General features: G+C 45.9%; 1 protein-coding gene across 1 annotated transcript in view; it reads left to right on the forward strand.

Annotated features, from left to right (window-relative positions):
- Positions 1 to 1,976: 1,976 nt before the first annotated feature.
- PPP1R17 (protein phosphatase 1 regulatory subunit 17) overlaps positions 1,977 to 24,740 on the forward strand; it is a 57,521-nt gene continuing 34,757 nt past the window's right edge. The window contains exons 1-3 of the mRNA XM_087714399.1: positions 1,977 to 1,992; positions 3,522 to 3,619; positions 4,031 to 4,183. Coding sequence (XP_087570525.1) covers positions 3,535 to 3,619; positions 4,031 to 4,183 — 238 coding nt within the window. The 5' untranslated portion in view covers positions 1,977 to 1,992; positions 3,522 to 3,534. The remainder of the gene's footprint in view (positions 1,993 to 3,521; positions 3,620 to 4,030; positions 4,184 to 24,740) is intronic.

The raw sequence follows: 24,740 nt of genomic DNA on the forward strand, positions 1-24,740 counted from the left end.
TATGGGAGCCCCGTGGAGAAGCTGGAGATGCCGCCCGGGTCTCAACTCGGGCTGAAGGCCTATGGGGAGATCGTGACCTGGAGGGTGAAGGGCTGATGGTCGCCCTGAAATCCCTGGCTGAGGCCCTGGTTGCTCTGGCCTCCTTCCTGGGGGCTGCCTTCTTGGGGGCCCTGGCCTTGTCCCTTCTCACTGGGGATCTCCCTCTGGGAACCAGGGAAACAGCCCTGGAAGTCCCCTCATCCGGGTCCGCACCCCCTGGGGCTCTGGGCCTGCCATCCCTGCTTCTGGTCACCTCCACCATTACTCACGGTTTGATGCTCCCCAACCTCCTCCTTTCTGCAGCCGGCTGCGAGGGCGGATTTTTCTTCCGAGGCTTGAATCTGCTCCTTCTTTCTTCCGCGATGATCTGTGGTCTTAGCTGCCGGCAGGCATGGCTTTGGAATACCCCCCAGATCGCCGGCAGGGTAGAGCCTGAGGGAAGCCTCTTCCGGCTTCACTGGTGCCCTTTTGAGCGCTTTCGGCCTCCGTAAGGAAGCTGATCATGCGCTCGCTCACGTGCTCCAAGATGGCGACTGGACCTAAGATGGCGACCGCCGACCTGCGGTCCAATCCTCTGTTGCTGGGGATCGTAGGGGCGATCTCAAGGGATCCCCGGGCCTCCTCTTCTGCTTTCCAGAGGCTCCGCAGTCACTCTGATCGCTCTTGCAGCGCGGAGGCTACCCCCTTCTTACGTGACCAGCCAGTCGCACGGGGTGCGCGTGCACCCCTGGGCAGCGGCGAAGCTTTCCCCAGCTGCGTGGAGCACGGTGGAGGAGAGGTGAGGAGGTTAGAAGGTCTGAAGAAAAATCCTTTTCTGCTAAGGTAATCGCTGCTAAAAATTCCTGAAAGAAAAACTCCTAAGTCTTCGAAGAGAAGGGAGAGTCAGAGTAACACTCCTTTCAGGCCGTAGACTGAGGTTAATCTGTGGAAGTCAGAGGAGGTCCGTAGGTGTGGCTTCAAAAGATTACCTCAGTCTCCAATAGTCAAGAAGGCTTGGTTAATACCATCTGTTACTCCTCCTACGCCTTCTCTTCGGAAACACTATTCTCTGCAGCTATGCAGAAAGCAATAAATATTGTTTCACAGTAACCTAGCAGATTAATGATAATTTACTATTACTAGGAAAATCCTTAAGTAGGATTATCATTTGCTAACATGCTTTGGAAGATTCATAAAATCCTAGGAAGATATGGGTGTGATTAGAGTTTTGCTGAGAACCTATTATAAAGAAAGAGTAGGAAAATAAGAATAAGATGTGAAAAGTAAATTACAGTAGACTGAACTTTCTCTCAAATCTAGAATTTACAAAACATATGCACACTATTGCACATCCATATACCTGTTCATATATATATTAATTTTTTTGGGGGGGGGAATCAAAGGTAAATCTGTTTTAAAGACTGGAAGGTGAGCAGTGGCTGAATATGAGACACAACATACCAGTACTATAAATTTGCAGAACGGCTTTCTGCTCAGGAATTATATAAATAATATATTCTGGGCATATTTGTTTACAGATTTAGTTTCATTTTTTATATTCACCCTTCAGCCAAGAGGCTCAAATAATGCATATAACTCCTAAAAATTCTATTTTTATGCCTTCCAATCCAAGGTACTGTTGGAAAGAAAGTATATAAAGGGGCTTTTGATTTAGTCTATCCATTGGTGGGATTACTCTTTTAAAACAGAACAGATGAGACCAGTTTGGAGAAGATGGATTGTATTTACTACTATAATATAAAGCAAATAAGCAGCCTATGATTCAAATTCTATGCTCAACTGTAAGTAAAATAAATTTCAAATTTAGCTTGGTTCCCGGTGATTTCATGGACATACCGTATTCATGTCATTTCTCTCATTTTTGCTCTTTTTCACATGTCAATTATATCCTTTGGATTCCCTCATTGGTCTGTTTCCAGTTCCAACCAGGTTTTGGAGATCATCCAAGATCAGGTAAGTATTTCCGTGAAATGCTGAATTTGGGAGAATATGGGACATAATTGCAGAGTTAATCTGTCTAAGTGAAGAGAGTGCTTCAAACTATGGGAGTCATGAAATGGTAGCAGGTTGTTAATTATTATATTCATTAGTGTTGCATTTTAGTTACAAGGGAAGCGAGGAGGTGCCTCTGTTACTTTTGGTCTCTGATGAAAAAATAACTTGGTTATATCATATGTATGGAGAGGGGGTTATTTCTTGCTGCCTTTATGCATCAAAAAGCTTTAAGACATTTCTCCCAATTTCCAAAATCTCTTTTTTTACAAACAAAAACATTTCCTGCAAATGTGGAAAACATAAGCATAAATGTAAGATTAAGCTTGGCTATTATGTTAATAAGAGCAGGGAAATTTTCAGAAGTACTTCTTTCTTTCTGATGGAATGTTGGCATAAAAAGGTGCCCATATTTAGTGATTGGATTACTATATATGTATCTATATTGTATGTGTATGCATGCATGCAAAGTAGAGAGACAGGAGGGAGAATGAGATTGAAGAATTAGGATGAATCTACATAATCAATAATCCATGAAACCAAATACAATCTGCCAGCTTTGGATAACTGGATTCATCTTTGTTTGTTCATTTTTGTTCTTGCAGCCCATGATGGGTGGTATATGAGGCAACTTGCCAAGAAGCCAGATGGTCATAAAATATGACTGGTCAGCAACATTGAATTTATGGAACCTTTAAACAGCCCATAAACCAAGGAGGATTTTTAAGTTCCATAAAATGTTACTGGCTCCTCAAGCCAAAGCATTCCACATATCACTGAAACACATTTTCCAATATAATTATTTTTTACATTGACAAATTTCTACTGATTGGGCATTTACAAAACACTTCTTTGTAGTTGAGTTAAAATGTATTTTATGTATGCAAATATGCAGTATGTAGGGATGGTGATGAGAAGACATGAGTTTTTAAACTGGATCAGAAGAACGGTGTGGGCATAGGATAGATGTTATCTAACCATCTGCACATCACGCTTCAAGGCGCTAGTCGTCACTTATAAAGCCCTTCATGGTATTGGACCTGGGTACTTGAGAGACCGCCTGCTGCCAATTACCTCCACCAGACCGATTAGATCCCACAGACTCGGCCTCCTCCGAATTCCATCTGCCGGCCAGTGTCGACTGGCGACTACCCGGAGGAGAGCCTTCTCTGTGGCTGCTCCGACCCTCTGGAACAAACTCCCCGTGGAGATTCGCACCCTCACCACCCTCCAGGCCTTCCGCAAAGCCCTTAAAACCTGGCTGTTCCGACAGGCCTGGGGCTAAAGAACCGTTGCCCCCGTCTCGAATGGTATGATTGTTGTGTGGTTTTAAATCATGTATTGTTTTTGTGTTGTTGTTAATTTGTCTGTATCCCCCCTTCCCTGGTTTGAGTTGTGAGCCGCCTTGAGTCCCCCTTCGGGGGAAAAGGGCGGCATATAAATGAAATAAACATTCAACATTCAACATCTTGTTTCTGCATTTCTTGCAGAAAACCTTCTTCAATGATGTCAATTGAATATGTACAGACATCACAAGATAAATCTGAAGACAGATTGGATGGGCAAGAGACTTGCTGTAACCATTTGGGTCAGTTTTAGGAGGTGATGTCATTGTTGGTGGTTTTTAGAGAAAAGGTCTTTTTATTATGAAGTCTGGCCCATTGACACACACTTTCTCCTTAGTGCCACCCATCCCCACTTTTTCCTTTCCCCCTAAGTAGAACATCTGTTTGTCATGAAACCTGATAGACGGCACCTTCTGGTGACATATCATATGCTAGATGGAGAGGCAATGGATAGAAGTTTGTTTGTTTGTTTCTTTCTTTCTTTTAAGTCCACTTTCTAAGGAATCTTTGGCTATGGTATATTAAACTTTTAAAAAGTATTTTCAAGACTTTGTTAATCCAACGATTATGTTCATGATAACAAAATTTGATGTTAATGTGACTCTTTTGATGGTAGCTATCTATTCTATTAAAAATATCCCAACAACCCACAGATGATCTTTCTGAGCAGCTGCTCAAAAGTTGTGAACTCAAGAGGATACCAAGAAAAGGGAAGACTCATCAAATTTCTCAGAAAAATGATCTGGAACAGAGAAAACCAAAGAGAAAAGATACACCAGCAATAAATTCTCCTCCACCAATAGCAGGTTAGCATTGCTGACTATTGCCATTGATACCTACATGGAATTTTAACTTAACAACAGCATCTCCTTTACTTGTGGTTCCCCAACTTTAACATATTGTATGTAATATATTGTTTGTCAAACTTATTGATTATGTGCCATCAAGTCATTTTTGACATAAGCCATGTTCAAATATTTTTCTAAAGAGGATTTAGCAGCCATTAGTACAGGAATGGAACTGCCTGCTTCAGTTACATATTATTGTATTAAAGTGAAAATAAACATTATCCTTTGCTTAGCTGAATATCTTGATAAAACAGGCTTCTAGATCACATGCAGTCTCTTGGAAGATAGAGAATAGACACAGAAGACACAGTGCATGCTAACATTGTAGATAAGTTAGATGCTGTAGTGTTTTTCTTTTTTTGCTATAATAGGTTGTTGTGATGTTCTGTACGTCAATTATCCAAACAGCATACTAATGTCTTAACTTCTAGTATACTAACAGTATCATAGTTCTCTCTTGATCCTTCCAAGCTTCTGGGATTACTTTGCATTTCAGCTTCTATATTTAGATTGCAAAATTCAGGTAACTGCTAGATGCCCACAAATTTATGCACAGTTTTCTGTATCTCTTTCCATATGATTCTCTCAGACTTTTCCAACCCAAATATGTTAGCTCTACTTTGGAATGGAATGGAATAGAATTCTTTATTGGCCAAGTACGATTAGACACACAAGGAATTTGTTTCCAGTGTATAAGCTCTCAATGTATATACAACAATAGTGATAAGCAAGTTATAGCCATAAGAAGATAACAAGGTAATAGGGAAGATGACAATAATGATAGTAATACTGCCTTTTTAGATAGATTGACAGTGTTGTAGGAATTAATTGCTTAGCAGAATAATGGCATGGGAGAAAAACTGTTCTTGTGTCTAGTTCTTGCGTGCAGTGCCCTATAGCATTGTTTTGAGGGTAGAAGTTGAAACTGTTTATGTCCAGGATGCAAGGGATCTATAGATATTTTTACAGCCCTCTTTCTGGCTTATGCAGTATACAGGTCCTCAATGGAAGGCAAATTAGTAGTAATTGTTTTTTCTGCAGTTCTAATTATCCATTGAAGTTATGTTTGATTTGATTGGCTGCAGAGCCAAACCAGAACGTTATAGAGGTGCAGATGACAGACCTCTGTAGTTCCGCTGTAGAACTATATCAGCAGCTCCTTGGGCAGCCTGAGCTATCTGAATACCACGAAGGGCTTTATAAGTGATAACTAGCACCTTGAAGCCTATCCGGAGAACAATCGGAAGCCAGTGCAGCTCGCAGAGGATAGGTGTAACGTGGGTGTATCGAGGTACACCCACAATGGCTGCATTCTGGACGAGTTGAAGTCTCCGAATGCTCTTCAAGGGCTGCCCCATGTAGAGCGCATTGCAGTAGTCCAGTCTTGAGGTCACGAGGGCATGAGTGACTGTTGCGAGTGCCTCCCGGTTCAGGTAGGGAAGCAACTGGTGCACCAGGTGAACCTGGGCAAATGCCCCCCTGGTCACAGCCGACAAATGATGTTCTAAAGTCAGCTGTGGGTCCAGGAGGACTCCCAAGTTGCGAGCCCTGTCTGAGGGGCATAGAATTTCACCCTCCAGCCTGAGTGATGGAATGCTAACCAAATTTTTGGGAGGGAAACACAACAGCCACTCGGTCTTGTCTGGATTGAGCACAAGCTTGTTAACCTCCATCCAGACCCTGACAGCCTCCAGGCACTGGCACATCACGTCGACTGCTTCACTGAGTTGGCACGGGGTGGACAGATACAACTGAGTATCGTCCGCGTATTGATGGTATTTTATCCCGTGCCGTCGAATGATCTCATCCAGTGGCTTCATGTAGATGTTAAACAGAAGGGGGGATAGAACCGAACCCTGAGGGACCCCATATTTCAGGGGCCTAGGGGTCGACCTCTGCCCCCCCGACCAACACCGACTGCGACCTGTCCGAGAGGTAGGAGGAGAACCACCAAAAAATGGTGCCTCCCACCCCCACCTCTCGTAACCGTCGCAGAAGGATACCATGGTCGATGGTATCGAAGGCCGCTGAGAGGTCAAGAAGCACTAGGATGGAGGGATAGCCTCTATCCCTGGCTCTCCAGAGATCATCGGTCAGTGTGACCAAAGCGGTTTCCGTGCTGTAGCCGGGCCTGAACCCAGACTGAAAGGAGTCCAGATAATCGGCTTCATCCAAGGACCGTCGGAGTTGAGAGGCTACCACTTTCTCAACAACCTTCCCAATAAAGGGGAGGTTGGAGACTGGACGGTAGTTGTTCAAAATGGCTGGATCCAGCGATGGCTTCTTCAGGAGGGGTCTCACCACTGCTATCTTCAATGCCGGTGGGAAGAAGCCCTCCCGAAGAGAGGCATTCACCATCGCCTGGATCCAGCTCCGTGTCACCTCCTTGCTGTTTGCGAACAGCCAGGAGGGGCACGGGTCCAGTATACACGTGGCAGCACTCACCACTCCCATGGCCTTGTCCACTTCATCAGGGGCAACAGGTTGAAAGTCAGTCCAGAGATGTCGTTCAAGACCTTCCCCCGGTATCCCGGCTGGCTCTGCGCAATTGGAGTCCAGGTCCATCCGAAGCCGAGCAACTTTGTCTGTGAGGAACTGGACATATTCCTCTGCTCTACCTTGTAAGGGGTTATCCACAACCCTCATATTTAGGAGGGAGCGGGTCACCCTAAACAAGGCGGCAGGATGGGACTCAGCAGACGCTATCAGAGCGGCAATGTACTTGTTCTTGGTTGTCCGTATTGCCGAGAGGTATGCTCCGATGCAAGCTTTTAATAGTGCTCGGTCTGACTCAGATTTACTGGACCTCCAGCGGCACTCTAGGCGTCTCTTTTGGCGCTTCATCTCCCGGAGGTCCTCGGTAAACCAAGGGGCCCTCCTGGATCCACCGCCGCAGATCGGCCGTAAAGGTGCAATCCGGTGGAGAGCCTCTGACGCCGCCGAGTTCCAAGTAGCAACTAAGGTCTCCACCAGGCTGTGGGCGAGAGTATCAGGCATAACTCCAAGCGCCGTCTGGAAACCCTGGGGATCCATAAGACACCTGGGGTGGAACCACCTAATCGGTTCCTCCTCCCTACAGCGGGGGATTGGTCTCCGAAAGTTGAGCCTCAGTAGGAAGTGGTCCAACCATGACAGGGGCAAGATCTCACTACCCCTCAGACCAAGATCACAACTCCACTGCTCCGAGAGAAATATGAGGTCGAGTGTGTGACCCGCTGAGTGAGTCGGACCCTGGATTACTTGGGTCAAGCCCATGGCTGTCATGGAAGCCATGAACTCCTGTGCTCCATCAGAGCGTTCACCGAGCGAAGGCAGATTGAAGTCCCCCAGTATCATAAGTCTGGGGAACTCAACTGCCAGCTCGGCTACTGACTCGAGGAGCAAGGGGAGGGCTGTTGTCATGCTGTTGGGAGGCAGGTACGTTAACAACAAGCCCACTTGACCCGCAAGGTCCATCTTCACCAGCAAGGACTCACACCCGACAAGCTCCAGAGCAGGGATCCTATGAGGAGCTAAGGACTGCTGGATAACAATGGCCACTCCCGCGCCCCTTCTTTGGGGTCACGGTTGATGAAGCACCTGAAAACCCTCTGGGCACATTTCGGTGAGGGGGACTCCTCCCTCTGGGCCCAGCCAGGTTTCAGTAATACATGCCAGGTCTGCCCCCTCGTCTATAATTAGGTCCTGGACGAGGGGAGCCTTGTGAACCACAGACCTGGCATTTAGTAACAGCAACCTGAGACCAGGGTCCTGACTACTCGCGCCATCTGGCCTTGGAGTGGAACTCACAGGGCTGGAAGGAGGGATCCCTTTGACATAGGGAGCCCTCCTTCCCCGGTAATGGCCCGCCCTGAAGTTCCCACCATATCTGCCCCTCCCCAATATGACCCCAATATTCTGGCCCACTCCCGCATCTGTGGTCCCTCCACCCTCTCCCCCTGCCACTGAATTCACCGGCAGGCCCTTCGACACACACATCCGAGGGCCGGAACCAGGCCTGGGTCCCCCTGACACTTCAGAGCACTCAGTGCAGGAGGCACCCAGCTAAACTCCTGGACTACCAAACATACCCATACATACAATCAATCAATCCCCACAATACAAATTAAAAACAGAAAAACAGCAATATAATAATAAAAGTGGGAACATCAATCAATCACAATCATACCACACACTCTCCATACATTAAAATTATAAAAAATTGTAACAATTACCAATATATAAAAAATTATAGTCTGCGCAATATCGCCAATTATATAGTTCGAAGAGGCCTAAAAGGGGTGGTATCCAAGCCTCCCATACAAGTGTCCGAAGTCCAGAAAAATAATAGCAGGGCATATGATGACAACCCAGCAGTAGTCCAGAGAGAAGCCAGGAAAGTCTGAGAAGCAAGCAGGCCGCAGGCGATAAATGATGGTGAAAGCTGTAGGGCCAGCCATAGGTGACGGCGGCCAGCAACACCCCCCCTGCCGGAAACAGAGAACATCCGGGAGCCAGGGAAACCCCACGGTAAAGGGGGGGAAACCCCACTCCCAGCTGTACCGTGACACTCCCAGTGGAGGCAGCCCGTTGGTAGGCCATCAGGATAGCAACCCCACCCCCACCCTCACCCTAACCCTAACCCTAACCCTAACCTTAACCTAACCTAACTTAAACTAACCCCACCCTATTCTAATCTAGCCCTACCCTGTCCCTAGCCTGACCCTACAGCAGCACAACAGCAGAAGGAGGCGTCAGACAACCTGGGGGGGTCGGGTCCCCCCAAACAGTCACAGACAGCTGCTTCCACAGCAGCCAAGACGGTCTCAGCCCACTCTTCCAGGCTCCAGCAGGTGTCCTTGGCCCCAACGGTTGGGAGGTCCCCACCCGCCCCTCGCTACAGGCGGCACTACAAAGTTCGCAAGATGGTTAGTTCAATTCACCTAGCTACTTGAGTAATGACCCAAAAAACTCCACAGTATCCTCTCTGGATATTTGTAGCGCTTAACGGCAGTCACAGTAGGGTTGCAGCTCCCTCAGAAACCCTAGCTAGCAGGCAGCAGAGCCCCTCCAAACCGCTGAGCCACAGTATCCTCTAAAGCATCTAAAGGCAGAGCCAGGGCAATCTCAGGGCAATCTCAGGCCGTGATGTTCTCGATCGGCCTCAATAACCACGGCAGTCACACAGGAGCTCCAGCAAAATCAAGGCCCCCCCCAGGGTCAAAACTCCTCTAGGGCAGCTGGGCCATGGCGCTCCCAAGCCGCCGCGTCGTTCACACACAGCCCCGGCATCCACAGGCGTCCTCAGCGGCTGGCTGCGATGTTCCCAAGCGGCCATGGTGTTCCCGGGTGGCCTCAGTAATTGCAGTCAGAGGACCCCTCCCGGGCAGCCGGGCCGCGGCATTTTCAAACCGTTCCCAGCAACTGCGGCGTTCCCAGCTGGTCTCAACAGTCACGGAGTGCGGATGAAGGCTTCGGCGAAATCTCCCGACCAGCTGAGCCGCGGTGGCTTCAAACAATGTCGGCATTGGCGTCTTCGGCGTCTTTGTGCCCGGCAGCTCTGGAGAGTAGATATCACTCCAGTTCACTACCAGCAGCAACACCCTGATAAAATGTTCGTTCTCAGCCTTTCAATTGGGCTGGTTCCCGGGCGCCGTTTCGTCTCTTCCAGGCCAGTTATTCTTAGGCAAAGCCGGAGCGGAAAGCTCGGCAGACATCTTCCTTGCTCATGCGCAGTTGAACAATATGTTTGTATCTGCATGTGTGGCCACCATGCAATGTCCATTGTTACAGTTTCAAACGAAACCAGAAAAACAAGAGGCCACACTGTGAGTAGAATGGGTCTCTTTACTAGAGTCTCAGCTTGGCATGTGGTTCCTGGATGCTCCCAGCTGGTTCCAGCAAGTACTCTTGCAGCAGCCCAGTTGCTCCCTGGCCAACTCCAGCAAATACTTTTTGAGCCCAGCTCCAGCAAGCACTCTTTGAGCCCAATTGCTCTCTGGCTGGTTTCAGCAAGTACTCTTCAGGCCTGGATGGCTTCTGAACCAACCACAGTTGGCTTGCCTTCCTGGCTCCTCTCCCAGCAAGAGTCCCATCACCCGACACCATCTGTGTCCCCATGCATCTCCCTCCCTACGCATGTGTGGAAACTCTGAAACAGTGCATTGTGGCCACTTTGAACCACAATGGCCACTTTGAACCACTTTCTCTGACGTTGATAGGTGTCTCCTTCTACCAAAGGGAACATATCTGGAAGAGAACTAGCACATACACAGATTAGTGGATCCGAGTCCTATCCCAGGTATCCTGCCTAGGCTTCAAGGAATTTTCCTTATGAAACTTGTTGATCAGTTTTTCTGCCCATACATCTTGGCTCTTCACTCATGAGGCCTCAATCATGGGTACCCTTTCCAATGAGCTAAGTATTGCAGCCCCCTTCCATTCACCTGACAATTTAATACGTGGCCTATTTCATAGTGGGTGTCTCCATCCACCATTATGGGTCTGGTCAGGTGTCGGGTTGAGGGTCTACTGCTTGATGCCACCACCGGCTTCAGCAGACTGATGTAGAAGACTTGACAGACCTTCTCCGGTAGGGGTGGGAGTTTTAACAGAACTGTTACAGGGTTTATTATTTTAATTTAATTTATTAGATTTATAGGCTGCCCAATCCCGAAGGACTCTGGGTGGCTTACACAGAACAAGAAAGAAAAACAAACAAAATAAAATAAAAATGAAGATTAAAATTCTCCAACACACATACATTCAAGTTGGGGCTGGAGCCTACATAATAAGGTCAACAGCCCCAGGCCTGCCGGAACAGCCAGGTTTTAACAGCTTTTCTGAAGGCCATGAGGGTGGGCGAGGTCCGGACCTCTGGGGATAGCTGATTCCAGTGCAGCTCGCGGAGGATAGGTGTAATATCCTATCTTGGTACACCCAATATTGTTCGCGCAGCTGCATTGCGACCTACCGGAGAGGCACCATTCTACAGTGGTTTTCCTCTTACCTCTCTGGTAGGTCGCAATCAGTGTTGGTCAGGGGACAGAGGTTGACCTCCAGGCCCCTCAAATGTGGGGTGCCGCAGGGTTCGGTCCTGTCCCCCCTCCTATGCAACATCTACATGAAGCCGCTGGGTGAGATCATATGATAGCACGGGATGAAGTACCATCAATACGCAGATGATACTCAATTGTATCTATCTGCCCCGTGCCAGCTCAGTGTAGCGGCGGACGTGATGTGCCGATGCCTGGAAGCTGTCAGGATCTGGATGGGGATGAACAAATTGGTACTCAATTCTGACAAGACTGAGTGGTTTTGGATGTTGCCCCTGAGGGACAGTTCAGACAGTCCATCCTTGATCCTGGGGGGTGAAAATTTACACCCCTCATAGAGGGCTTGCAATTTGGGGGTCCTCCTGGATTTGCAGCTGACACTTGAACACCATCTGTCGGCTGTGACCAGGGGGGCCTTTGCCCAGGTTCGCCTGGTACACCAATTGCGGCCCTACTTGGACAGGGGGGCACTTCAGACTGTCACTCAGGCCCTTGTCACCTCAAGGCTCGATTGTTGCAATCCGCTCTACATGGGGCTACCCTTGAAAAGCGTTCGGAGACTACAGCTAGTCCAGAATGCAGCCGCGCGAGTGATATTGGGTGTACCGAGATACACCCATATTACACCTGTCCTCCACGGGCTGCACTGGCTGCCAATTGGTCTCCGGACGCAATTCAAGGTGTTGGTTATTACCTTTAAAGCCCTACATGGCTTAGGACCAGCCTATCTGCGAGACCGCCTACTGCCATACACCTCCCAATGGCCAATAAGATCCCACAGGGTGGGCCTCCTTCGGATACCGTCAGCAGACAGTGTTGGTTGGCGGCCCCCCGGAAGAGAGCCTTCTCTGTGGCTGTTCCGACCCTGTGGAATCAGCTACCCCCAGAGGTCTGGACCTTACCCACTCTCATGGCCTTCAGGAAAGCCGTTAAAACCTGGCTGTTCTGGCAGGCCTGGGGCTGTTGACCTTAGTGTTAAGGTCCAGCCCCGATTAGAACATATGTGTGTTGTGAATTTTAAACTATTTTTTACTTATTTTGCTTTTCTTTTTTTTGTTGTAAGCCGCCCAGAGTCCTCCGGGATTGGGTGGCCTATAAATTTAATAAATGAATGAATGAAACAGCTTGGAATAACAAAGGTTATGTTGTCCTGTTTACTGAACACATTTTGTGGTTAGCAAAAGCACAGTAACATTACACATTTTAGGCAAGAATATAATGGTTTATACATTTAACATTGTAAAAGAATACAAAAGTAACATTTTAATATTTTATAAAAGAGTAACTTAATATTATTTCCTTCATTATTACACTGGGAACATACAGTTTAGTGCCCTTCCATGCCAATCCCCCTATGGGTTAACCATTGTCAGTTCCCTAGGAACAAGGAGTCAGTCAATAAGGTAGTTTTCAAAGTTTGGGTCAGGTCAGTTGTGACAGAGGTCAATCCCCCCTTGTGTCAGCCTCTGCTTTGCTGCTGCTTCGGATGCCATTGAAACGGGGAGGGAGGCATGGTATTTGGGAGGGGAATCATGATGTGATGGAGGAAGATTCTAGATGCTGATCTGCCCATCTTACTGTGCATGTGGAGGAAGGGAGTTTCCCGCCAAGGTTAACTGTCCAGCATTCCATCCTGGTGATGAGTTTTGAAGTTATCTCCCACCTGACAGTTGGGTGCATTATAATTGGACTATGGACTGGGGTGCCAAGGGGAGGGGATTGAATTATACATGATATTATTCACTTTCGCGCCTAATTTACCAGATTCAGCTTAGCTTTGCTACTGTTCATTTATAATTAGTAAAAGTACACTTGATTTCAAACAAATGGAGTTGAGTGGCTTCTTTCCTGACTATTAAATGAAGTTGCAGCTGACAATAAGCTGAGTCTCAATCGCACCCATCCCGGAGTTAACAACTACCGAGGGGGGTGCCTCACAAGAAGAAAAGAAATGTCTTTGCATGAAAGCGACCAGGAGGAAGAAGAGGGAGCAGCGGCGGGATCATCTCTAACAGAAAGACTGGCCGAACTGAGAGTGGAAGAACCTGTCCAGATAGACTTGCGGTGTGGGACAGAAAGAAGAACCTGAGGAATTACAAGCTGGGGTCACGAGAAGTAGACCAAATAGCAATAGCAGTAGACTTATATACCACTTCATAGAGCTTTCAGCCCTCTCTAAGCGGTTTACAGAGAGTCAGCATATTGCCCCCAACAATCTGGGTCCTCATTTTACCCACCTCGGAAGGATGGAAGGCTGAGTCAACCCTGAGCCGGTGAGATTTGAACCGCTGAACTGCTGATCTAGCAGTAGCCTGCAGTGAAAGAAAAAACCAGCGGCTGATTGGAATGGCACTGGAGAGGAAGACTACAAAATCTCCCACGCCATGAGGCTCCTCGAAGAGGCATGGACTGAATGTCGAATTCAAGAGAAAGCAGTGGAAAGAGAGCCGACAGAGGAGTCGGAGAAAAGGTACTCAATGCATAGCTTAAGGGAAAGTGGAGGGGTTGTGCACAAGAAAACCCGGAACCAGCCTCCCCCCCTGCAGCTAGAGACATTCAAAGAGCAGGGGGGGGGACAGGAGACGCCGAATGGCAAAGGTCCCACCCTTAAGCGTAAAATATGATGGAGACCCCAAAAGTCTTGGGCTGTTTATTATTCAGGTCTGGAATTATATGGAAATATATGGACCTGAATTAGAGACAGATGAAACTAAAGTAAGAATGGTGTTATTGGCTTTGGAGAAGAAAGCAGCTGAATGGATAGTTGGGCTACATAAATGCAACCCCCCTCTCCTGAGGAATTTTGATGAATTTATGGCAGCCATGAGAAGAAGGTTCGGTGACCCTTCATGCTCGGCTGAAATTTACGGCGCTTAAACAGGGAAAGAACACTGTGCCAGATTATGTGCAAGAATTTCAGGAATTATCAGCCTATATGAGGGGGTGGTCAGAAGAGGCCTTGCTGGATCAGTTCGCTGATGGCTTAGATAAGAATGTTTACCAGCAATGCATAAACAGACGCCTTCCCCGTCGTTTAGCAGTTTGGTAGGAAAACGCAGCAGAGGTGGAATTGGATTTGGCCAGGATGCATTGCATGAGAGAGGGAGATGTGGAGAAATCCCCCCCAGCAATTCCTAAACCCCCCTCCCGCCCCAGGAGTGAGGGCAGGGGAGGTTTTGCAGGCAAAGCCAAGCCTTTCACTTGTTTCCGCTGTGGAAAGGAGGGGCATCATGCTGTGAATTGCCGCATCAAATTGGCTCAACCTGCTCCACCCCCCCCCCGGAGGGAGGGGAAGCCGGAGAAAACTCCAAGCAAGAGGAGGGAAGCTGCGTTCGCTGCTGAGAATATTTCCTGATGCTTCGAGCCACAGGAGGAGGAGGGAGGCATGTGCACCAGCTCATCTGACTAATCTGATGATGAAAATTCTCATCGCTGGATAAGTTCCTGAGCTGGCCCTATGCTTATCCCAATTGAGCTTAGGGTGCCCTCTTCTGGTGCAACAGAGAAACTTTTAGCACTCCTAGATTCTGGGTGTTCCCAATGCATGATAAGCCCTGAAATGGTGGAAAAACTGGGCTTGAAATTAAGGACTTTGAAAACCCCTATTGTTTTTTGACAAATTGATGGGAGGTGTCCCTGCTCATTTTTCTACAGAACCCATGGAGATGAGGATGGGTACCCACCAGGAATTAATAACATTTATTGTAGCGCCTGGGATGTACCGACCCCTTATTTTAGGAGTCCCCTGGCTCCGTAGATGGAACCCACACATAAACTGGAGAGAGGGTTGGTTATGTATTCGAACAACCACACCCCTTGAGGAGAAAGTTGAATCTCCAGATGCTGATACTAATACCCCCACGTTGGCAGCCAGAGGGCAGGAGAGAATTGAGGGGGAGGAACGAATTCCAAAGGAATATTGGGACCTCAAGGATGTTTTTAGTGAAAAATCTTCTGATAAATTACCCCCCACAGGCCCACGGACTGCACCATTGATATTTTACCTGGAGTCAAGTTTCCAAAGCCCCAAATATATTCCATGTCCCGTAGAGAAATGGAGGAAATGAGGAAATTCATTGATAAGAACTTGGAAAGGGGTTTCATTGAGCCAGCAAGACCCAAAGTAGCAGCTCCAGTATTGTTCAGAGAAAAGAAAGATGGCTCTCTCAGATTATGCGTGAATTTTGAAAATTTGAATGCAATCTCTGCCCAGAACCTCTACCCATTACCACTGATGAAAGACATGCTGGCCCAACTGGGGAAGGGCCGTATTTTCACTAAGTTGGACTTAAGAGAAGCGTATTATAGAGTCAGAATTAAGGAGGGGGACGAATGGAAAACTGCTTTCAACTGTCCCCTTGGCTGTTTCCAATTTCGTGTAATGCCGTTTGGCCTACAGGGGGTGCCAGCAGTTTTCATGCAGCTGATTAATGAGGTTTTACATGACCACCTTTACAAAGGCGTTATCGTCTATTTAGATGATATCCTTATTTACACGGAAACACGTGAAGAACACGTGAAGCTGGTTCGTACAGTGCTGAAGAAACTCCGGGCGGCTGAACTCTACGCCAAATTATCCAAGTGTGAATTCCATCAGAAGAAGGTTGATTACCTGGGCTATCGCATCTCCCACAAGGGTATTGAAATGGACCCCGCTAAGGTCAAGGCAGTCACCGAGTGGGAGGCCCCTCGTACACGCAAGCAATTGCAGAAGTTTGGGGTTTTTTCTAATTTCTATCGTCAATTTATTCCCTCCTTTGCTAAGATAGGTCTCCCAATAACTAACCTCCTTAAGTCTAAAGGTGGGATGAAACCCAAACCTAGTAAGCCGCTGGATTGGACTATGGACTGCCAAGCTGCTTTCGAGGTTAAAGTGGCTTTTTGCGGAGGAACCAGTCCTCAAACACCCGGACATGGACGCACCTTTTGTGGTCCAGGCTGACGCCAGTGACGTAGCTATGGGAGCTGTCTTACTTCAAGCTAATAGCCAAGGAAAATTACAACCCTGCGCTTACACCTCTCGCAAACTTACCGACATGGAGAGACGTTGGGCCATTTGGGAGAAAGAAGCTTTTGCTGTTCGCTGGGCTTTGGCCACATGGCGCCATTTTCTGGAGGGCGCCAAACACCCTTTCGAAGTATGGACTGACCATAAAAATTTGGAAGCTTTGAGAACGCCCAGAAAACTTTCTCCTAAGCAGATGCGCTGGGCTCAGCATTTCAATAGATTTAATTTTACCCTGAAATACATTCCAGGTGGGAAAATTTTTATGGCTGATGCTTTATCCAAACTTCCTCAATACAACTGTTCTAAGCTCAGTGTGGTCCAGCCTGTCATTTCCGTGACGAACCTCGCTGCTCCTGTTGTTACTAGAAGTCAAGCAACTTCTAAGGTAGAGGACTTTCTTTCTGACCTAAAAAAGGCCCTTACTGGAGATGACTGGTTCTGACAGCACATGAATGAATGCACTATGAGAGATGGGTTGCCTTGGATTGGGACGAAGTTATACGTTCCTGCGTCCCTTAGAACCATTGTTCTTCAACGGGCTCATGACTCCCGGATGGCAGGGCATTTTGGATTCATCAAGATTCTCCACCTCGTCAAGCGGCAATTTTGGTGGCCCTCTTTGAAAAAGGACATTGAGAAATATGTTGCCAGTTGTCCCGTTTGTGCTGCTGCTAAACGCCCTCTGGGTAAGCCCCAGGGGTTACTCCAGGCGATGGCTCACCCAGTGGCTCCACGGAAGGAGATCTTCATGGATTTCATTGTCGAACTTCCTGAGAGTCAGGGGCACACTGTTATCTGGGTTGTTACCTACTTGTTCTCCAAACAGGTCCATTTCATCCCTTGCTCCAAGATTCCTTCTGCTAAATCTCTCGCTAAGATGTTCATCTCCCATATTTACCGCTTGCATGGGGTGCCCGACCGCATAATTTCAGTTCACCTCCCTCTTCTGGAAAGAGTTTCTGAAGCGGATTGGTTCTGCCCAGGGGTTAAGCTCCTCCCACCACCCTCAGACTAATGGGGCTTGTGAAAGGACTAATTCTGTACTAGAACAATATTTACGTTGTTTCATCAACTACCAACAGGATGATTGGGTAGATTTGTTGCCTCATGCTGAGGTGACTTCCAACAATTTCGTGCACAGCAGCACTGGTTTTACCCCTTTTCGTTTGGTGTTTGGCCAAGATTTTGTGCCCATTCCTGAGATTCCTTGTGAGCAACCCCAAGTATCGTCGCTGTCCGAGTGGAGTGATCACCTTCGGGACATTTGGCCTTTGGCTCTCCAAACTCTAGATGCTGCACACTGCGCTCATAAGAAACAGGCTGATAAAAACCGGACTAAACCCTATGAATACAAAGTTGGTGATCAAGTTTATTTGTCCACTAGATTTCTTCAAACACCCCAAAAGTCGAAGAAATTGGGGTCCAAATATGTTGGCCCATTTCCCATTGTCAAGATCATCAACCCTGTTTCTGTCCGGCTCCAGTTGCCTAAGCATCTCAACCGAGTTTACCCTGTTTTTCATGTTAATCTCCTGAAGCCGTTCTGCACTTCTTTGAGACCACCTCTCCCTTCTCCACCTGCTCCGCTTTTGATTGAGGGTGAGCAACATTTCGAAGCCCATGAAATTTTGGACTCTCATAGATGGGAAAACCATGTCCAGTATCTGGTGGCTTGGAAGCATTTTCCCCCTTCTCACACTGAATGGGTTGACGAGTCCCATGTTCGGGCGCCTCATCTGCTCTGCAAGTTCTACTCTGCTTATCCTGACAAACCCTGACTTTGGACGATCTCCTAATTTTCCTTTTCTTTTGTTTTTTTCCCTTCCCCTTTCCCTCTTTCATGTATTGTTATTTGTCTGTTTGTTTGTGTTCTTTTCGTTTCTGCAGGTCTGACCACCCTTTTCTGGAGCTTTGCTGCTGCTTCGGCTGCCATTGAAACGGGGAGGGGGGGCATGGTATTTGGGAGGGGAATCATGATATGCTGGAGGAAGATTCTAGACGCTGATCTGCCCATCTTACTGTGCATGTGGAGGAAGGTTAACTGCCAAGTTTAACTGCCAAGGTTAACTGTCCAGCATTCCATCCTGTTGATGACTTTTGAAGTTATCTCCCACCTCACAGTTGGGTGCATTATAATTAGACTATGGACTGGGATGCCAAGGGGAGGGGATTGAATTATACATGATATTATTCGCTTTCACGCCTAATTAACCAGACTCAGCTTAGCTTTGCTACTGTTCATTTATAATTAGTAAAAGTACACTTGATTTCAAACAAATGGAGTGGCTTCTTTCCTGACTATTAAATGAAGTTGCAGGTGACACCTTGGCTTGTTGCTCTGCCTCAATCTTTGCCGCCAGCTGGACTGGTGAAATTATTGCATGCACTACTTCCTCCTGGCCACTCTTCATTACAGTAGCCGGGAAAGGGCATCCATCAAGAAATTCTTCCCTCCTGGTATATACTTGAAATGCTGGAAATATTGAGCCCACATCACCTGTTTTGGTCACAATTTCCTTGAGGTCTTTAAAGTCTGCTCACTGTAGAGTCAGCAGTGCCCAGTGCACCACAAAGGCCTCCTTCTCCCAAATTGCCTACCATCGTTGTGTATTGGTGAGTTTCCGGGAGGTACTGGCACAAGGCTGTCAGCTCGTCTTTATCATTGCACTGCAATAGGACAGCCCCAATGGCTATATCGCTGGCATCTGCTTTGATAACAAAGGGTCATTTGGGATCAGGGTGCTTGAGGATCGGCTCCTGGGCAAACAGGCCTTTCAGCACTTCAAAGGCCCACTGGCACTCCACAGTCCACTGAAGGGGCTGGTTGGGCCAGGGCATGGTCACGGCTGGTTTGGTTTTCAGCAGGTTGGTGATCGGCAAAGCTACTCAGGCAAATGAGGGTATAAACTCCTGTATATAGTTCAGCAGCTGGCGAGGCCCCTGCTTTAATGCCATCAGCTCCCTTCAACCCTCTGAGTCCTGGTCATGTCCTCAAAATGGCATTGTAAAGCTTCCAGCAGCAGGTTGACATCTCCCAACTCCTGAGCATTGTCACTGTACAGATCCACTACCCAGTCTGCTGCTTTCCCGTCCAGGGCTGTCACTGCATCCACCATGGCCCACTGGCTGGGGTATAGGTGTGCATAGGATTTCATGTGACTAATGACCTCGTATATGAATAGAGCAAATCTGGTGGGGTCATATGTGGCCCTCAGGTGTGGTGGGCTCCTGGCCCCTGGCTGTGGCTGCCAATAGCCTAGAAAAGCCCCTTGTCCCGAAGCTACAACAGACAGCCAATAGTCAAGGCCACTTCCTGGTAGTTGAGTCCCGGTCCCAGCAGCAGCTGTGGAATTTCTCCCCCATTCTCCAGCAGCCTGTGCTGCCAGACCTTCCAATGCAGCCCCCTCTGCCAGTTCCATGTCAGTCTCCTTCGCTAGTTCTTCGGCCATCCCCCTGGTTGGCAACAACATGCAGCTGCCTCTGGGAATCAGCAAGCTTCCCTGACAAACAGCTGATTCTGAACAAACTGACAAACAGCTGACTCTGCAAAACCAATCAGAATCAGCAGGCAGCGGCCAACTATCATCTGATCCTACAAGCAGGCCAGAAAAAGCAAGCAGCTCAAAAGCCTGAAGAAAGAAGGTGAAGAATGCTGGCTACCTCTCATGGTTCCAAATCAAATCAGAAAAACAAGATGCCACACTGTGAGTAGAATGGATCTCTTTACTGTAGTCTCAGTTTTGTATGTGGCGAACAATAGACTAAAAGGGTTTCTAGCCAGCATTAATGGCTTCTATAGCCAGCAGGCTATATGGACAGCACACTCCTCTCTCCTGTTCCTGGATCGTCTCAGCTGGCTCTAGCAAGTACTTTTTGGGCCCAGCTCCAGCAAGCACTCTTCAAGCCCAATTGCTCTCTGGCTGGTTCCAGCAAGTACTCTTCGGGCCTGGATGGCTTCTGAATCAACCACAGCTGACTTGCTTCCTGGCTCCTCCCAGCAAGAATCCCATCACCTGATACCCATCTATGTCCCTATGCATCTCCCTCCCTACGCATGTGTGGAAACTCTGAAACGCTGCATTGTGACTTTGAACGGTTCTGTCTCAGACATTGACATCTACCCTTTGGCTACTAAGTTCCTGCTTAGTTTTCAATTCCCCCTTTTCATTCAAACTATTTTTATATCGTACAATTTTTTTCCATGTTAATAACATTACAATGTACCAATGCTTACATAGTGGAAAGCCAGACTGGTATTTTCAAATGTACTTTTACTAATTTACTGTTATTTACTAATAACAGTGCTTTGCTAATGTAGTGTCTTTGAAAACAACTACATAGCTTATTTTTCTCATACCATGAGAAGGCATGCCAACCTAGTTGGAAGTCAGGGCCTTCTAAGCTTAATAATCTTGTACATCTCAAGCTAATACATTATTTCACCCACGTGAGTACTAAGTCCTGATAATACAATTCCCAGTCTAGTAGCCCAAAGCCTGCTCTTTTTTTGGCGCCCTGCAACATTTTCAGGCCTATTCTAGCTTTTTTCTCTAACAAAGTTTATCTTAATATTATTTTATTTAATTCTTCAAAATACTTTTTCTCCAGCTTTTTTGGAATTGTTTGGAATAGATATAGTAGTGTTGCTAAGGTATTCATTTTTATAGTAGCTATTCTTCCTGTTAATGACAGTTGCAGGATTTTTATTTCTCCACATCTAGTGTCAGATCTCTAAAAGTGATACTGCCATTCAATTGGGAGGGGGGGGCTTGGAGTCAATTTATTAGCAGTGCCTGTGACAACTGATATTTTACAACTGGTTTCCTGGTGCCGAAGTGCCTTGCGATCCCCTCACTTTTTGGGGGGCTGTTTATTATGGCCATATGGGATGTTTACTTTAATGTCTAATGGAAGATAGCCATGGGAATATATGTTTGTTTGGTTCTCAGGGTAGTTGGCAAAGGAAATATCTTCACATTGTGTATTGGCTAAAATCTGCATCCTAACTAATGGGAGGGGTCTCTACTGCTTTATTCCGACTCGCATTGCCTAAGGGGATTCAGATGTTGCGTTGAACTTAATGGTTTCCATTCTACTTAATAAAAGATTCCTTTTGAAATACTCCGTTTCAAGAGTCTTCACTTTCTTAAGCTAGGAGAGGAACGTTACATAAAGAAATGCCTCTGTAAAATGATCAGCCTGAAGAAGCAATTTTTGCTCTACGGAGGGGATCCTAAAAACCATGTCTGAGCACAACAGTGATGAAGGGGAAGCTGAATGCTGGAGAGAAATGTCAAACACCTCTCCCCCCCCAACCAGAGGCCTGCTCCATGTTTCCTGTCAGAGAGGATGGGGTGACCCGGGATGACACTAAAAAGCTCCACTGGTCTATTGGCATCAGGACGAAAGACAGCTGGGTTGTGAGAACCAGAGGAGTCCCAAAAACTGAGGTGGAAATTGGAGGTAGAACCCTTTCTGACCAGGAGGAGCTAAACGAAGCCTTGCTGAAAGAGGATCATCTGAAGAGACATGTAACCCAGTTGGTGAAGGAGATTTTGGAAAATCTAAACATCCAGGGGGAGCCAGAACAGCAACAAAGAAGCATTGGAAGGGCAGCAGCCACGGATGATGCCAGGGGGACCACCTCCCTCTGGGCCCTGTGAATCAAGCAGATGGCACAACAGCAGCAGCAGGGGACCCAGAAAATCTTCCCCCAGTTGGCACGTGGATTGGGGCCCACTCTCAAACAACTCCAAAACCTGCAATTAGAAAGAAAAACTCCTTCCTTTTGCGTGGTTTGATGGAAACCTGCAAAGATTGGGGTTTTTTGTGGCACATATGCTCACCTACACTATCTAGGAGCAGAACTCTGACATCTAGTTTGATTTGCCTCATCATTTTCATATAATTATCCTCTTTAATTGTCACACATTTTTTGTTGTATTCCTAAGTACTTCACTTTTTCAACTAATTGTATATTAATTCTTTCCATCAACACTCTTTTTTGTGTGTCTGTAAGATTTTAACTAAAATTTTTGTCTTATGCTTGTTTATTTTCAGTCCTGCAACTTCCCCATATTCTTCTATTTTTCTAATTAGCTTCGGTCTAGTTTCTAAGGGGTCTTCTCATACAAAGACCAAGTCATCTGCAAATGCCTGTAGCTTATATTTCTCTTTTTTTATTTCCATTTCTTTTATTTCTTCATCTTGCCAAATGTTCCTGGCTAACACTTCCAGTGTCAATATAAATAACAATGGGGACAGTGGACATCCCTGTCTAGTGCCTTTCTTAATATCAAAGTTCTGTGTCATGTCTCCATTTACTATCACCTTAGCTGATCGTTTACTGTATATTGCTTCAATCATATTAATAAATCTCTCCCCAAAGTCCATTTGTTTTAGTTGTAGTAACATGAATTGCCAATTAACATTATCAAATGCTTTCTGTGCATCTAGAAACATCAATGATTTGTTTTCCAGAGTGTATTTCATAATATTCCAATGTATTTAAAATCATTCTCATATTGTTTTTAATCTGTCTCTGGCAGAAATCCATTCTGGTCAAGATGTATAAATTCATTCAAGTATTTTAAAAATATCTCTGCTATTATCAAAGCATGTATGCTCTATAACTGAAACTTTAGGATATGCAGGCTGCTATCATCAATTGATTCATTTGGCCAGGTTTCAGTGAAGCAGAAAGCTGCTGAGTTGTAAAAATCAGAGTTGCATCTGTTTAAAAGAAGTATTTCATCCATCTTTTGTGAGTGAATGTAAATTAGTCAGGAAGAGTGAAGGAAGATGAATTTTTATTTCACTTTTTCTTCATCTATTTAAAATCCCCACTCTCTTAGCCCTTTTCTACCTCCATAATTTATAAAGATGGGGGGGGGAGGCTGCCCTTTAAAAAATATTGCTTGATGCTTAATAGTTGATCTCTTGAGAATGAAATCCAAAGTGAATCACAGACAATGATAAAAAAGCAAAAAACTATCAGCGACCATTTCACCAAGCCTGCAGTTGGCAGCACCATCTTGAATTCTATTATAATAATTCCATTATTATAATTGTGTTATATTTTTTCTAGATTATTTTACCTCTTCTATCATATTTCTAATTTCTAGGCCAATATTAAACTTGGGGAAAGGAAAATCACAAATAATAATAATAATAATGACAACAACAACATGCTTGCCAACAACCTTCAAATTACTCACAAGCATTATGGCAGAAAACATGATGGATTATTTGGAAACAAACAACATCTTGCCAGTAGAACAAAAAGGCAACAAAAGAAGGAGCAGGGGCACAAAAGATCAGCTTCTAATTGATAAAATGATATTAGAAAATTGTAAGAACAGAAAAACGAACTTGAATATGGTCTGGATTGATTACAAAAAGGCATTTGACTCACTGCCACATAGTTGGATCATAAAATGCTTAGAAACAACTGGCATTAGCAAAAATATTACATCCTTTACTGAAAAGGCGATGAAACAATGGAGAACTGAGTTGGCAGTAGGGAATGAGATCTACGGAATGGTTAATATCAAGCGAGGAATTTTCCACGGTGATTCACTTTCACCTCTTCTCTTCATCATCGCAATGATCCCACTATCAGTAATCTTTAAAAAAATGAAATTAGGCTACCAAACAGCCAAAGGAGCTGAAAAAATTTCGCATTTACTACATATGGATGGAAAAATCCACCACTGTATCCATAAAAAGGGGCAAAATCACTGCATGTGAGGGAATTGAAATGCCCAATGGCCAATTAATTAAATGCAACGAAAATGAAGCCTACAAATACTTAGGCATTCTGCAGTTGGATAACATCAAGCATGGAGAAGTAAAAACTATTGTCAGGCGAGAGTACACCAACAGAGTTAGGAAAATTTTGAAATCTAAATTGAATGGTGGAAATACAATCAAGGCCATAAATACCTGGGCAATACCAGTTATAAGATACACAGCTGGTATAGTTAACTGGACACAAGCTGATTTGGACCTTTTGGACCGAAAAACCAGGAAACTAATGACAATGCACTACAGTTTACATCCACGTGATGATACTGATAGACTGTATCTGCCCCGAAAATCAGGTGGCAGAGGATTATTACAAGTGAAGCAAACAGTTGAAAAAGAAAAACATGCACTGGCTGATTATTTAAAAGAAAGTCAAGAACATCTATTAATCGAAGTAAGGAACAAAAATCTACTGAAGGCCCAACCGACGAAACAAGAATACAGAAAAGATGTGATAAAATCAAGAATGGAGAGTTGGCAGAACAAAGCACTGCATGGCCAATTTCTGGAAAAAATAAAAGATAAAGTGGACAGTGAACAAACTTGGTTATGGCTAACAACAGGTACATTAAAGAAAGAAACAGAGTCACTAATCCTGGCTGCGCAAGAACAAGCTATCCGCACAAATGCCATTAAGGCCAAAATCGAAAAATCCTCTGATGATGTC

This window comes from Thamnophis sirtalis, unplaced genomic scaffold (assembly GCF_051295495.1).
Source record: "Thamnophis sirtalis isolate CommonGarterSnake01/CBP01778 unplaced genomic scaffold, rThaSir2_p1.2 scaffold_4, whole genome shotgun sequence".
In the NCBI taxonomy this organism is placed as follows: Eukaryota; Metazoa; Chordata; class Lepidosauria; order Squamata; family Natricidae; genus Thamnophis; species Thamnophis sirtalis.